At 34.2% G+C, this 13772-nt stretch overlaps 1 protein-coding gene across 6 annotated transcripts in view; it reads left to right on the forward strand.

Moving 5' to 3' along the window:
- The first annotated feature begins 4493 nt into the window (after positions 1 to 4493).
- Positions 4494 to 13772, forward strand: part of SLCO1C1 (solute carrier organic anion transporter family member 1C1) — a 57949-nt gene continuing 48670 nt past the window's right edge. For 5 of the 6 annotated variants that reach the window (XM_005570304.5, XM_065523851.2, XM_015430464.4 and 2 more), the window contains exons 1-4: positions 4494 to 4599; positions 4723 to 4794; positions 8545 to 8698; positions 9758 to 9899. In XM_005570304.5, coding sequence (XP_005570361.2) covers positions 8570 to 8698; positions 9758 to 9899 — 271 coding nt within the window. In that variant the 5' untranslated portion in view covers positions 4494 to 4599; positions 4723 to 4794; positions 8545 to 8569. The remainder of the gene's footprint in view (positions 4600 to 4722; positions 4795 to 8544; positions 8699 to 9757; positions 9900 to 13772) is intronic. The other variant, XM_065523852.2, reaches the window with a different exon arrangement.

Here is a 13772-nt window from a genome sequence, read left to right on the forward strand (position 1 = left end):
TCGCCTTTTGCTAAATTTATTAATTCATTAGGGATTTGAAAATTACACTATTCTCACCTATAAGTGGGACTAAACATTAAGTACACATGGACATAAAAATGGGAACAATAGACATGACACATTACTTGAGGGGGAGATGGAGGAGAAAGGCAAGGGCTGCAAAACTACCTATTGGGTACCATGCTCATTACCATGGATGGAATCATTTTTACCCCAAAACTCAGTGTCTCACAATATACCCATGTAAAAAATCTGCATATATACTCTCTGAATCTTAAATAAAAATTAAAATTATAAAATTAAATATGTAATAGCTTAATTCTTACTAGAAATTAATCTAGTTACATGTAATATAGAATTATAAAAACTACAGAGAGGGTCTGAACTGATCATAGTAACAGAAATTTTTCAAAACCGTTAAGAATTATCCCTGTACAATAACTACTTTCTCAATTTCTCTACTGTGACACAAAAACCAAGCTGTGCAAATAAAACCCATTAGAGTTCTACCAATCTAAAAGCGATTGAAAATTATAGTATATTTGCTACATTTTTTCCTTTAACTGTTGCATTTGACTCAAATAAGTTTAAGGATTTTGTATTTTTAATCTTGTTTTTATTAAAACTGTTCTACAAATAAATTTGTCATCTCTGGAGAATAGTCTTTATTTTCAGACTATTTGTTGGACTGAACCAAGGTTGCACTGGTATTATTTCAGTAAAACTTCAAAACCTTACCAAAATCCTTTCAGGATACTTTAAGATTGAATTACATTTCAATAAATATTAATTACCCTAAGAAAGAAAAGAAAATTATAATATTCTTATTCTCTCATCCTTTTTTTATTAGTTGGAATTCTATGAAGAGAAATTTATCTTTACTCTGTAATAACTCTAAGGAAAGAATGGAATAGGAAAGCTAGGATAAACACACAATTTCTCCCTAAATACCGCTAATTTTGAATATATTAATATTTATATATAATATGATATATATTATATATTATATACTATATAAATATATAAATATTAATATGTTTAAATATATTAATATTTAAGTTGTGTTTAGAATTATTCCAAAATGACCATGTGATGTTTTTATAGTGTTTTTTAACATAAATTTTATTAAAATAATGTTTCAACCATTACCATTTTATATGTTTCAACCATTACAGTCATTCTTACTGATGCTCAAACTTTCCTATATTTGATTAGCAGGAGCCTGTTCAGGCTGGCTTCTGACTCCTATTGGCACAATGTATTCTTCAAGGCATCCTAGCTCCTTTTTTTGACAAGATATTCCAGGCCCATCTTATGTCTTTACAGCTGGTATTAGTCACTTACCAAGGATCCATGGTGCCTTTATTTATGGTGCTAGTTGCACTGATTGCTACTTAGTTGATCATTGTTTCTAGACCTTTTCAGTGGAGAGTGCTAATACACACACACGTAGATCTCTCTCTCTCTCTCTCTCTCTCTCTCTCTCTATATATATATATATATATATCTACTGTATATATGTATACATGTTTCCAGACTGAAAAACTCTTAACTCAAATTTAGGTATATAACATATTGCCTAACCTCACTGGATCTTATATTATAGATTACATTTAAAGCCATGACACCAGATAAGGTCATTAAGGAAGTAAATATAGACAGCAAAAGAAGATATTCCACAGATTGAATTTTGGAACACTCCAGCAATGAAGACTAAGAGCACATGACCACTGAAGTAGGAGGAAAACCAGGGGAGTGTGGTGAAACCAAGTGAATAAAATGTATCCAAGAGAAGGGCACATTAATGACATATAATTCTGCTAATACATCAATTAAAAGGAGGTCTGGATATTGATCACTGGATTTATTACTGTGAATGCCTTTAATGTTATTGATGAAAATATTTGCATTGGAGTGGTAAAGGAAAAAACTGATTAGAGTTGGTGAAAAATGAACTGGAGGAGAGGAAATATATACAAGGAATATGACTAAAATGTGGGCTTAGAAACATGGACTGTAGGAGCAGGAAGGAAGACAGCTAATAGCAATGTACATTTGGGTAGAGAGTGGATGTCATGAGGACAGAGTGTAATATTTCTCCCAATATTTCTGGGGTTTTTTTAGTGAATTTCCTAGGCAAGATCATCAGCTAATAATCAGGGTGCAAACAGAAATGAGGATTTGAGAGAGGTAAAGTGATTGGGTCATTAAAAGGTATTATGTCTAGCAATGCCTCTAGGACTCAGTGAGTTTAGTGGTTATAAATATAAAATAAGCCCTAAGGTCATGTTACTCAGTTGTTCTTCAATCATTCATTTAAAACAGTGCGGATGGAAATACTAAGGAGAAAGAAAGTGGATTCAACTGAGGTGAGGTTTGCCTGGGAAGATCAATAAATTGAAAGAGAAACAGAAGAATTGAGGTTATACAGAAGGAAGTGAGTAAAATAATTGCAGGAAAAAGTTCAAGTAAGGAGGAAAATGAGAATATGAGTGTCCTGGCTTGAATTGTGTCTCCCAAAAAGATATGAGCAAGTCCTGACCCCCTGTACCTGTGAATGTGACCTTTTCTGAAAAGAGAGTCTTTGCAGACCTTATCAAGTTAAGATGAGGTCATTAGGGTGGGCCTTAGTCAAAGATGACTAGTGTCTTTTTAAGAACAGAAAAAAGAGACATAAAGGGAGAAGATGGCCGTGTGGTAACAGAAGCAGCTGTTGGAGTGATACACCTATAAAACAAGGAATTCAGGCTGTCAGCAAACACCAGGAGGTGGAAGAGGTAAGGAGGATTCTTCCCTACAGGTCTCAGAGGGAGCATGGCTCTGCTGACACCTGGATTTTTGATTTCTGGCCTTCAAAAGTGTGAGACAATAAAGTTCCATTTAAGGTCACACAGCTTGTGGTACTTTGTTACTGCAGTCTTAGGAAATGCTTTCATTTTTATATTGTCTGTGGTTAATTTAACACCACAATGGCAGAGGTGGGTGGTTGTGATAGAGATCGCATGGTCCTACAAAGCCTAAAATGTTTATTATTTGTCCCTTTATAGATGTTTGTTAACCCCCTGGTCTAGAGTTTGGAAATGGGAATGAAAGGCTAAAGTAGGCCACCATCCAGTGCAAAGGTGCATATAAGAAGGTCTGAATAAGTGTAAAAATTATGTGCATTCAAAACAGTAACATTAACTGTGGACTCTGGAAATAAGAAAAGGAATCATGTTGGAGAGTGAAATTGAGCCAGTTGGGAATAGACCAAATTACATTCTCAGGGGAGAATTTCATTTCTTGGTGAGGAAAATTATGCCCTTTGGGTTGGTAAATATTATCTCCTCTTTAATAAAACAGTGGCCTGGCCACCTGTTAGACACTGAGAAGTCTAGACTAACACTCAATGTATTCGGATGTTTGCTCACTATTTCCAATGGAAAAGTCTGGTTTGATTGTTAAAGTGAAATATTTGGCCTTTCAGAGTCTGAAAACACCATTGCTTCATTGCAAGGTTTAAGATAAACCTATTTTTCTTTTCTTTCTTTTGTAGTAAAATGTGCTTGAATAATATTGATTAACTATCCTGACCATTATGTGAACCAAATATATATCTCTCTCTATATATATAAAATGATGATACCTTGCAGTCATTTTCTTGCAGCGTGCTTTTGAATACATTATATAATTTAATCCTTAAAACAGCCCTATAAATCTGTTTTTTTTTTAACCAAAAAATTCTGCTTTACAAAGGAAGAAGTTGAGACTCAGTAAAATTAAGTGACCATCCCAGAGTCTCAGCCACTTAAGAGTAGGGTGAATCTTGGATAATTCTTGTAGCAAATTTATTTGTTGGTAGAAAACAAATGCAAACTAATACTGCGTAAGATCCTCTAAAGTTTTTCTCTTGGAAAAAGAATTTATTAGAATTGTAGACTTTCTCAGTGCAAGGATTTCTTTATCCTTGGAATTAGGCAGAATAAACAATGCCAAAAATTCAATGTGTGTGTTTTTTTTTTCTGTTTTCAAAACTCATAGAAATTGTAAATATGAGCAATTGATCATGTCTCTGAGAATTAACTCTTTCTGTACAGAGCACTGCAGAGCTTTGGTGTGACCTGATACTTCGTCCCTAAAGAGTCTAGAATACCAATGGAAAAGAAAACCATGTAGCAAATTAGCCCAAGAACCATTAAAGACAAAACAAAACAAAAACAAACAAACAAAGAAAACACAAGGATCTCAGTGATGTCCCTAAGGAATAGTTGGCTTAAAAACTTTTTGGAAGGAGGAGAGGTCTCTGGTATAAACTTCCGCCCTCCTCTGGCTTCTGTTCCCTTACCCTCTGCCCCCTGCGGAGTTGTGTTTTCTGGGAATCAGCAAGTAAGATCACAAGTGGTCTTTTCTTTTATTCACTCTCTCCCATAAAGAAAGCTTTATCACGTGTGGCCTTAAACTTGCAGCAAATTGCAAAGAAATGGCTCAAAAGCTTCAGCTCTTTCTGTGCCCTGGGAGCTGAGATGCACGTCAGTGGCCTTGCCAGCGTGGCCAATTCTCTGCTGACTGCCAGAAAAAAGAGGCCAGGAGGAAAGAGGAAAGAGAAGAGATTGCTCAGGGGTAAGACCATGCCCTTCATCTTTTATTTCCCCTAATCTGCTCTGCCTGTGTCCACCCACGCTCTCCCCACCTGGCAAAATTGTTCAAAATTGCTGTGGAGTTTACCTCAGTTTCCTCTTTCAGCCTGTGGTGTGTGGTCCATCCTCTTGCTGAGCACATTGAAAGGAACTGGCTATCTTTGATCTCTACCTCCAGGTAAGACTTGGTTCTCTCATTTTATATTTTGTGACTAATACATCAGATTCTTATGGGAGATTAACCCTTAATTTATGTGCTATTTATGTTTTATCCATAAAAATTATCAATGAAACATGATGATCCCCTTGTTAGTTTGATGGAAATAAGACAGAAGATTGGTTAAGGAAATCAGATAAACTCAAATTTGAGTTCACATTTTGAATCTCATGCTTGTAAGTTGTTTAGCTTTTGACGAGTCACTTAATTGCTTTGGGCCATCTAATTTAAACAATGGAATTCTAATACTATGCTTGTTGGGTTGTTTTAAGGATTACAAAAAGTACATACATCACCCAACACAAAAATAGTACTTATTAAATCTGAATCTGACACAAATAATTTGTATTGGTTGGGAAATTAGTTTCTAAACAACACACACTCCTCTCCAGCAAGTGCCATGAGGCTATTTTTTAGCTCGTCTGAAGGGAGGCATCCTGGTATCCAGAAGTCAAGCCGGCACAGAGGTTTTCCTCATGGGAGATGGCCAAGAGAAGACAGGGAGGAGCGTGGTTGCCTTTAGGACTTTCTCTGTGGCAGTCCTTGGGGACTGATTGCTGGACAGAGTCCGAATCAGTTGCAGAGCGGAGGGGTTGAGTACATCTGTGGGATCCAACTACAACCTTCATAAGCCACTTGCTCTCTATATTTAAAATCTGAAGGGTTGATTTTGAAACTCATGAGGATAGATTATTCAATGTTTTTGAACTAAAGCAAGAGAAACTGCTTGGCTTGTTTTTCTTTGGCCTCCAGAATAAGTTATGCTCCAAACCCAGGGTATTGGATGAAAACTGTCATATGTCTTTTCCTGGAAGAATCTATTCAAGTGGCCAGAGATCAATTAAGGATTTGCCAAATGCAAATCATTCTGAATAACTGTGTACTCTTGCTCTACTTCTGCAGTTGCAAATGAAGAGAGAGAGCCTTCAGGCCCCAAGGATCTTTCCATTCATGTCATTGAGCTTCCTTCCCTCTCTTTTTACAGGAGATGAACTGTAGCCTCCTTGGAACATACTACACTTGCAATAATTTGCGCATTAGCCATCAAGACACTTCAGTAAAGCTATGTAGTGCCAATAGTTTAAGCTGGATACTATTTTGCCCTAACACAAAGTGAACTGAGATGACTATATTTATCTTTCGTTATCACATTTGAATTTCAGTTACAGTGATTTTTCTGTCAATACCTCCATATATTAGATAACTTAAAATGTCCTATAGTGTCTCAAGTTTTTCAGTAGTGTTTTTAACATAATTATTTTTTCTCTTTGGCATTAGCATTCTAGATGTAACACTTTGGATCTTTTAAAGATAAATTTAGGATAAGTGATAGCATATTTTATTATTAAACAATTTATTTGTATTTTCTGGCCACTGGCTTTAATATTATGACTGATGAGAAATAATATGATATCTGAATCCCCAAAACAGAAGGCCAATTTGAATTATATAATTTAATCATTTGAAGAAGATTGCAATTTAAGCCATAAATTTAATAATTATCCATTTCTTATTTTAAAACCTTTCTGGTTTGTATATCTCTTGCTTGGCAATGTTTTTACTCATAGTTTTGTAGTAAAGATATCTATTTAACATTGTCATTGTATAACTCTGTGTTTCCCAAACCCTGTTTTCCTTGTCCTAGCAAAATATTGTTCTAGAAAAGTAGTCCTAGTGACTCAGTAGATATAGGAAGTTGGCTTTTGACTAGTAAGGAAGAATCTCTATATTCTTCATTTCTTAAACTTTGTTTTTTAAATCAGTAATAGATGCTGAATTTTATCAACATGTTTTTCATGTACTGAAATTCTATTTTTTATTTTGAATTATTCATGTGGCAATTTAGGGGAATAAATTTCCTGTAATTAACCAATTGTTTCATCTTTTAGAATAATTCTAACCATAGAACAAGAGTTAATTTGGATTTGCTAGCATTTTACTTAGAATTTTTGTAATCTATGGGCTTGATCTGAAGTTTTCCTTTCTGTGCTATCTTTGTGCTGTTTTGTTACCAAGATAATTTTAGTTTTGTCAAACTAATGGAGACAAAGATTATCTGTTTCCATTATCTGCTATCTTTCCTCAAAGAATATCCCTTGATAAAGCACTTCTGGTACATCATCTATCCTTAGTATATTTGTTTAGGGAATAGTTTCAGAGTATTTTTGATAGTGTCTTTCTTGGCTATTTTCTCTTCTGGTTTTTATCAATAAAGGTAATGAATATTTGCTAGAAACTTAACCATTAAGTCAAGATATTAAACTTGCTTCTACATTTGATGCATCTTCTTATGTTTTATACTCCTAAATATCTGCGTTTTATCTCATTAATATGTATTTGTATCTTTGTTTTTTGTCTTGATTAGCGTTATTAGCTCTTTGTTTTGCTTATTTTTTGTTTTTAAATTTTTCTGTTTCACTCACTCTTCTTTTTAAATTAAAAAATTAAAGTTACGCATGCTTATAAAATGAATCTAAAAGCCTAATAATAATTTTTTTGAAACCAGACCCTTGCCTCATCCTTTCTTTACTCATTTCCCACTCCCTGGAGGAATCTAGTTAACTTTTAAATTGTTGAAGTCCTCTGATGTTTTACCTTCTTATTATTAGCACAAAGCAAACCGTTTATACTACTATTACTTGATTTTTCAGTTTGAGAAAGTATGAATTGAAATGATGTTGGATGAGGTTTAGTAAACACAAAACAAGCGTTGCATAAAGTCAAGGTGATATACACATAGTCAGAATAAATTTCTGCCACAATACACGAAATTTGACTCATAACATTATTCCTTTAGGAATAATATTATTCCACTTCTATGATGTGGATATAGAAGTTCTCTATTAATGTACAATTGTATCATCTGACAATATTAGGGAGACTGAGAAATTACTTTGTTGAATTCTTTGATTTAGGTTAGATTAGCAGGCAGGCACTGAGCCATGTGGAATCCTAAAGAAGTAGGGGCACAGGATATGTAAATATTGATGTGAACAGGGAGAAAATAGGTTGAATGTGTGATCCCGTCCTGTGAGGGGCGGTGGGAAATTGAGCATGGGAAGCAAGGCTGTCTTTTTTAAGACTGATCAAAGACTGTTCTTTCACCTGAATTCAATCTAAGCCTGAGGCACAAATCATGTTGCTCCCTTATTTGTCAAACAAAAACAATACACAAATTGGACCTCTTCTCTTTTGTCCTATTTTAAGGCTCACTTTGGGTGCTACAGGAATCATAAGGTGGTATAAGGATCTATAATGAATGTAAAACTTTTCTGTTTGTTTTGCTATGAAGACAGATTTAAAGGCTTTAAAGACTTTATTCTAATGAATCAATATTCAAATAGTTGAATTCCTCTTCTTCCTTTCCTGCTTGCTCCTAGTTTAAACTGGCAAGACCACAAAGTTAGCAAAATTCTGCCTCATTATTTATTCCAAAGGCAACACTTAAATTTATTCTTTGCCATAATGAGGCTTAAACTGGAGGGATTGAGAAAGAATGCTAGCTACAGAGTTCCAATAGCAGGATTAGTTAATCAGATATCCTGGTTGATTTTAATTGAAAACATTTGCCAACTTACTGTGACAACAAAAGGTAGATTCACTTTAAATTGGGTCCATAGAATTGTGGTATACTGTTGAATAAAAAACTTTAATAAATTGTGTAGTATTTATTTATTTATTTATTTTTACTTTAAAAACTAACTTTAACAGATCAGAGTCAAGGAATGTGTTTATAATGGACACTTCATCCAAAGAAAATATCCAGTTATTCTGCAAAACTTCAGTGCAACCTGTTGGAAGGCCTTCTTTTAAAACAGAATATCCCTCCTCAGAGGAAAAGCAACCATGCTGTGGTGAACTAAAGGTAGAGCAACCAAGAAGTAAATAGTGTTGATGCTCTTAGTTTTCTGTCCAGATATCTTCTATATGAAGTTAGAATGAGCATTGTTTTCTCCTTTTTAAAAAACGATCTTAGATGCAATTTACTAAAACCACACCTTGCCAGGCGGTACAAGCAATCTCTACCTGACCATGTCGGTTAAATTACTTTCCAGGGCTCATTTAAATGCCCCTCCTAAACAGAAAAGACAGAAATAGTAGAAACTACTATTTATTGAACTTCTGCCATGTGCCAGATATTACGCCAAGCACAGATACAACATTTAATCTGTGAAACATCACATTACTCCCATTTTGCAAATAAAAATGGGAATAATGTTACAGAGTAAGGAGAAGAGCTGCTTTTTAATGCAGCTTTGTGTGCTCCTATTCTTTCTTTATACAAATATTCGCTCAACAAATCTCTGTTTTTTTCATATAAATGCTAACCTTCCCTATGAATGTTCTGTCACAGTTCCATGTCTAGCAAAATATATAAGCTGGATATCAAAGACATGTTTTCCATTGAGAAAAATATTGGACTATGAATTTAATAAGCATAAACATAAACACAAGGAATAATAGTTGCACTTTTTCAGTCTGTACATTATGTTCCCTGCTGGTGCATGTACCACCCTGTGAAATACATACTCTCAAATGCTGGATGTGTTATAGGATGTCAGGTGTGTGGCTTATGGTTTCATTTACTTTCTTACCAATGAATATCTCACCATACACTGACTCTTTGATGTAAGACTCCTTTGAGTGCCCCTCTGGACCAGAGTGGAAGAAGACAAAGGGAATTCAATACACATTTCGCATAAAAATCAAATATATATTTTAAATTCCAAGAGAATTTGAACTTTTGAAAATGTACATGTGCTTAAGGCTGGTGGAAACCTTGATCAGTGTTTGAATTTCAGCGAGAATAAAGTTGATATCATACATTGTTCTTTGTTGTTTGTTTTGTATTTGTCTGTTTACTTAGTTTCCAACTGTGTGTCACGCTGGAGTCAGACTAAGTGTGACCTGTCATATTTTCCAGGTGTTCTTGGGTGCCTTGTCTTTTGTTTACTTTGCCAAAGCATTGGCAGAAGGCTATCTGAAGAGCACCATCACTCAGATAGAGAGAAGGTTTGATATCCCTTCTTCACTGGTGGGAGTTATTGATGGTAGTTTTGAAATCGGTAGGTATTACAGATGCCTGACTTTAATTTTAAGCCCAAGATCTTATAGGCGTCGCTAAAGGACATCTGCATTCTGTTGTCTGCTGGGATCTGATTCTATTCATAAAATCTTTTTTTGGGGGGGGACAGAATTTGCCATGATCTTATTCTACAGGAGAGGCAATTTTCTCAGAGAAATCAACAGTAAATTTTTCTCCCAAGGTGTTTGGTATTGTATGGTTCACACAATTCAGAGTTCCACATCAGAGTAAGTGACTTTCTTGGCGAAGAGGGTGAGATGCTAATTGGTATTTTGAGTTATAAATATGTAGAAGTGTCTTTACAGAAGAGCAATACACCCTGGGAGCCCTATGATTCAATTTTAGAGATGTGGAATAATCCAAATGCGCTCTACAAGAATTTACTGCAATGATGAAAGAAGTTACATCATAAAAGGGATTTTTCCACCCAGTGGCCAAGAAAGAAGAATAAAGGAATTCTATTACCCAGAGCACAAGATTCGAGCAGGCAATAAAAATTCAAATCTCAGGTGTCTTTGGTTAGCAATTGACTATAGACTCCTTAGAAATTAAAAAGACCGAGTAATTTGAGTCACTGTTTTAGAAGTAATTTAAAGAGGATAATCCTAGTTAGTCTGCTTCCTGAATTGATAAACTAAAAGGCTTTAATTTTTTGTTGAAGTAAACAAAACAGTACCCTCTCTGGTCCTTAAGGCTTGTTTAGATTCAGATATACGCTATAGTAAAACCTCTAACTGCTCCAATTTTAACTTTACCTGGTGAACTTTCAGAACAGTGAATACATATTTTTCAACCCCTTAACAATTTATTTCTTTTTGTACATACTATGTGTTTTGGTTCTCACTCTGAATATCACAAAAAAAATAAAATGAGTAAGTAACCTTTTGCCTTCAGGCATTTGCTTCCCAAATTCATCTTTTGTCATCCTTCCAGAATGACATTTCTTAGTGCCAATCAAATTTTAATGTCCACACAAATTACTGGGCAATCTTTTAAAAATCTTTTTTAAAACCTGATTCGGTAGGAACAGAAAAAAATTCTGAATTTCTAATAAACTCCTAAATGATGCTGATGCTTCAAGTCAGTTGATCACACTTTGTGTAGCAGGTTTCCGAAACATCTGATCACATCAATCTTTTATGTAATTTGCTTAGATTGGCCCAGATGGTTGATTTATTCCTTGAGCCCTGTTCTACTGATGGCCCTGTGCTGAATGAAGGGCCAAAGAGAATCAAGGTAAAGGCTGACACATTATATCATGAAAGGAAACAAGGAGAAAGAGGTAACTGGTGCAGATAAAAGAATAGAGCAGATATGAGCAGGCAAAACATTACATATTATGATGTTTTGATGTTTTTCTCACTCTAGATTATTATATAAAAATATTTCAGAGCTGAAGAGGCATATAAATGATTTGGTCCAAAGCTTTGTTTGGGGTCCCAGGTCCCGATGCAACTTGAGAGAAAAGTCGATAGAGAGTACTAAGTTTTCACCGGAAGTAGCAGAAACCCATGACTCCAAATTCACATTAATTCTTCTAGACTATTCTACGTATATAAATTCTTTATTGGATCAGTTGCCTTAAAATGGCTTAAAAGTTCTCTTACTTCCATTGAAAACCTTCATCCCAAACATCACAGGTTTGCCCTAATTATTTGAATTACATAAATTTCCAGACAAATGACTTTCCTGAACATAATCTTAATTTATTTCTTTTGCCTCTTTTTGCATTCCTTCCTTCCAAGGTTCTGGAACCAACATCACCCTCCATCTTTATGTTATTTGTATGTGGCAACTTTGTTGAAATTCTGTTAGTTTTAATTGATTTTCCATGGAAACTGTAGAGTTTTCTGGACAAATTGTCTGAAACAAAATATAATTTCGTATCTTTCTTTGCAACTCTTAGATCTGTATTTTTTTGTTGTTGTTGTTGTTGTTGTTATTACCTTATTACATTAGCCTCAGTAATATGTTGAAGAGAAGCATTTACAATGGACATCTTTCTCTTCTGTTTGACCTTGATGCAAATACTTTTAAAATTTTAGCATTAAGCAATATGCTTGCTTTGTGGTTTTGATAGATACACTTTAAAAGCTGGTGTGCTCAGATTTGTTTTTCCTACCATAAATGAATGGTTAATTTTATTTAGTACTTTTACGATATCTATTAAGTTAACTGTGGAATTATTCCCCTTCCATTTGTTATATAGTGATTTAATTAATAATTTATTTTTACTTAGTGTTACTCTTGTACTAGTATAATAAATTGCGCTTGGTTAGGATATTTTTATTTTTATATACTATTCAGTTTGCTAATATTTTGTTTAGGATTTTTACATCTATCTTCATAACCAAGTTTAGGCTCTAATTGTCTTTTCTTATATTATCCTTGACCAGTTTTGGTTTTAAGAAAATAGTAGCCTTACAAGATGAATTGAATAGCTTTCTTTCTTTTCTGTTATCTGAAGTGTGTGTGTGTGTGTGTGTGTGTGTGCGCGCGCATGCATGTGTGTGCATAGAGAGAAAAAGAGAGAAGAGAGCAAGAATATGTTACTTTAAAGTTTGGTAAGACATATTTCTAAAACTTTCTGTACCTGTTTTTTTGTGAGAGGCTAATGATGGTAGATACGGAAAAATTTTTATATCCAATTTCATTTTTTAAAGATTTTGTATCATCATTTACATTCCAAGTGTATCTCCTGAGATCTCAGAAAAGATATTAAGGAAGCAAAAACTTTGATAGATACAGTGTGTATGTGTGTGTATATATATATATATGTGTGTATATATATATATATATATTACAGATACTGAACTCATATTGTCTTGTATATGATATGCCCATTAACATAACACAGAAATAGCCTGTAAACAGGAGTCCTTTATTGTGTGGTGTTGGTGAAGTGTAGGCAAGAATAGGAGAGAATTGCTTATAAAGTCACAGTCAACTTTCATTTTCTATTGGTTTGTTTATTGTGGTAAATTAACAAACATATAGATAGATTATCAAAATAATATGATGTACAATGTCTTCTACTAAATTCTTAAATTTCAAATGATAAATCTTGTGCTCAGTTATTAGTTTTTTAATATGAACATTAAGAAGAGCTTAATTCTTCTTGGAGCCATAAAGACTAGGACCACTGTTCAAGTCATGTTTCTCACTATCACTCTTATTATCCTCAAGCCCACAAAAATTACTGCTTTATTTCCAATTTACTAAAGCTGGCAATGTGAGTGAACAGTAGTAAATTAGATGATTGCTTACAGATATAGGGAAACATGCTTTTGCCCCAAAATTGGAAATGAGGAGGACTTCAAAGCAAGGCCATGCATTAGCCATCACAATCAATTGCTGGGAAATTGTTAAGATCTTACTCTATCTAGCACTGTACATCTTAAAAACTAAATATCTCAAATAAATACAGCTAAAGCTTTAAAGTCCCTTGAAGTCTAAAACCTTAACAATGTTTATCAAAGCATGTTCTAGGAATCATCTCCATCAACACACTGGAGTTAGTATTAGAAATGCAGATTTCTTGGCCTGACCCCAGAGCCATGGACTCAGAAACATTTGGTATTTGCCAAGAATCTGCATTTTTAACAAGTTTCCATTTGCTTAACCATTTCCTTTCAGTATTTTTATGCATAGCAAAGCCTGATAGATATTACTTGAAGCGTGTTTAATCACTTATCACCATAATCAACTAAAAGTAATGTATCACATGCTTCAGTAGAGACATTTTGGGAAACCATAATTTCTATTTTCAAAAAAACCCCAAGAGTTTTAAACCATTTTTCACAAAAGAGATAGATGGGCATATTTTATGGAGATTTTGTATTTCATAAAATTT

The sequence above is a fragment of the Macaca fascicularis genome, chromosome 11 (genome assembly GCF_037993035.2).
Source record: "Macaca fascicularis isolate 582-1 chromosome 11, T2T-MFA8v1.1".
In the NCBI taxonomy this organism is placed as follows: domain Eukaryota; kingdom Metazoa; phylum Chordata; class Mammalia; order Primates; family Cercopithecidae; genus Macaca; species Macaca fascicularis.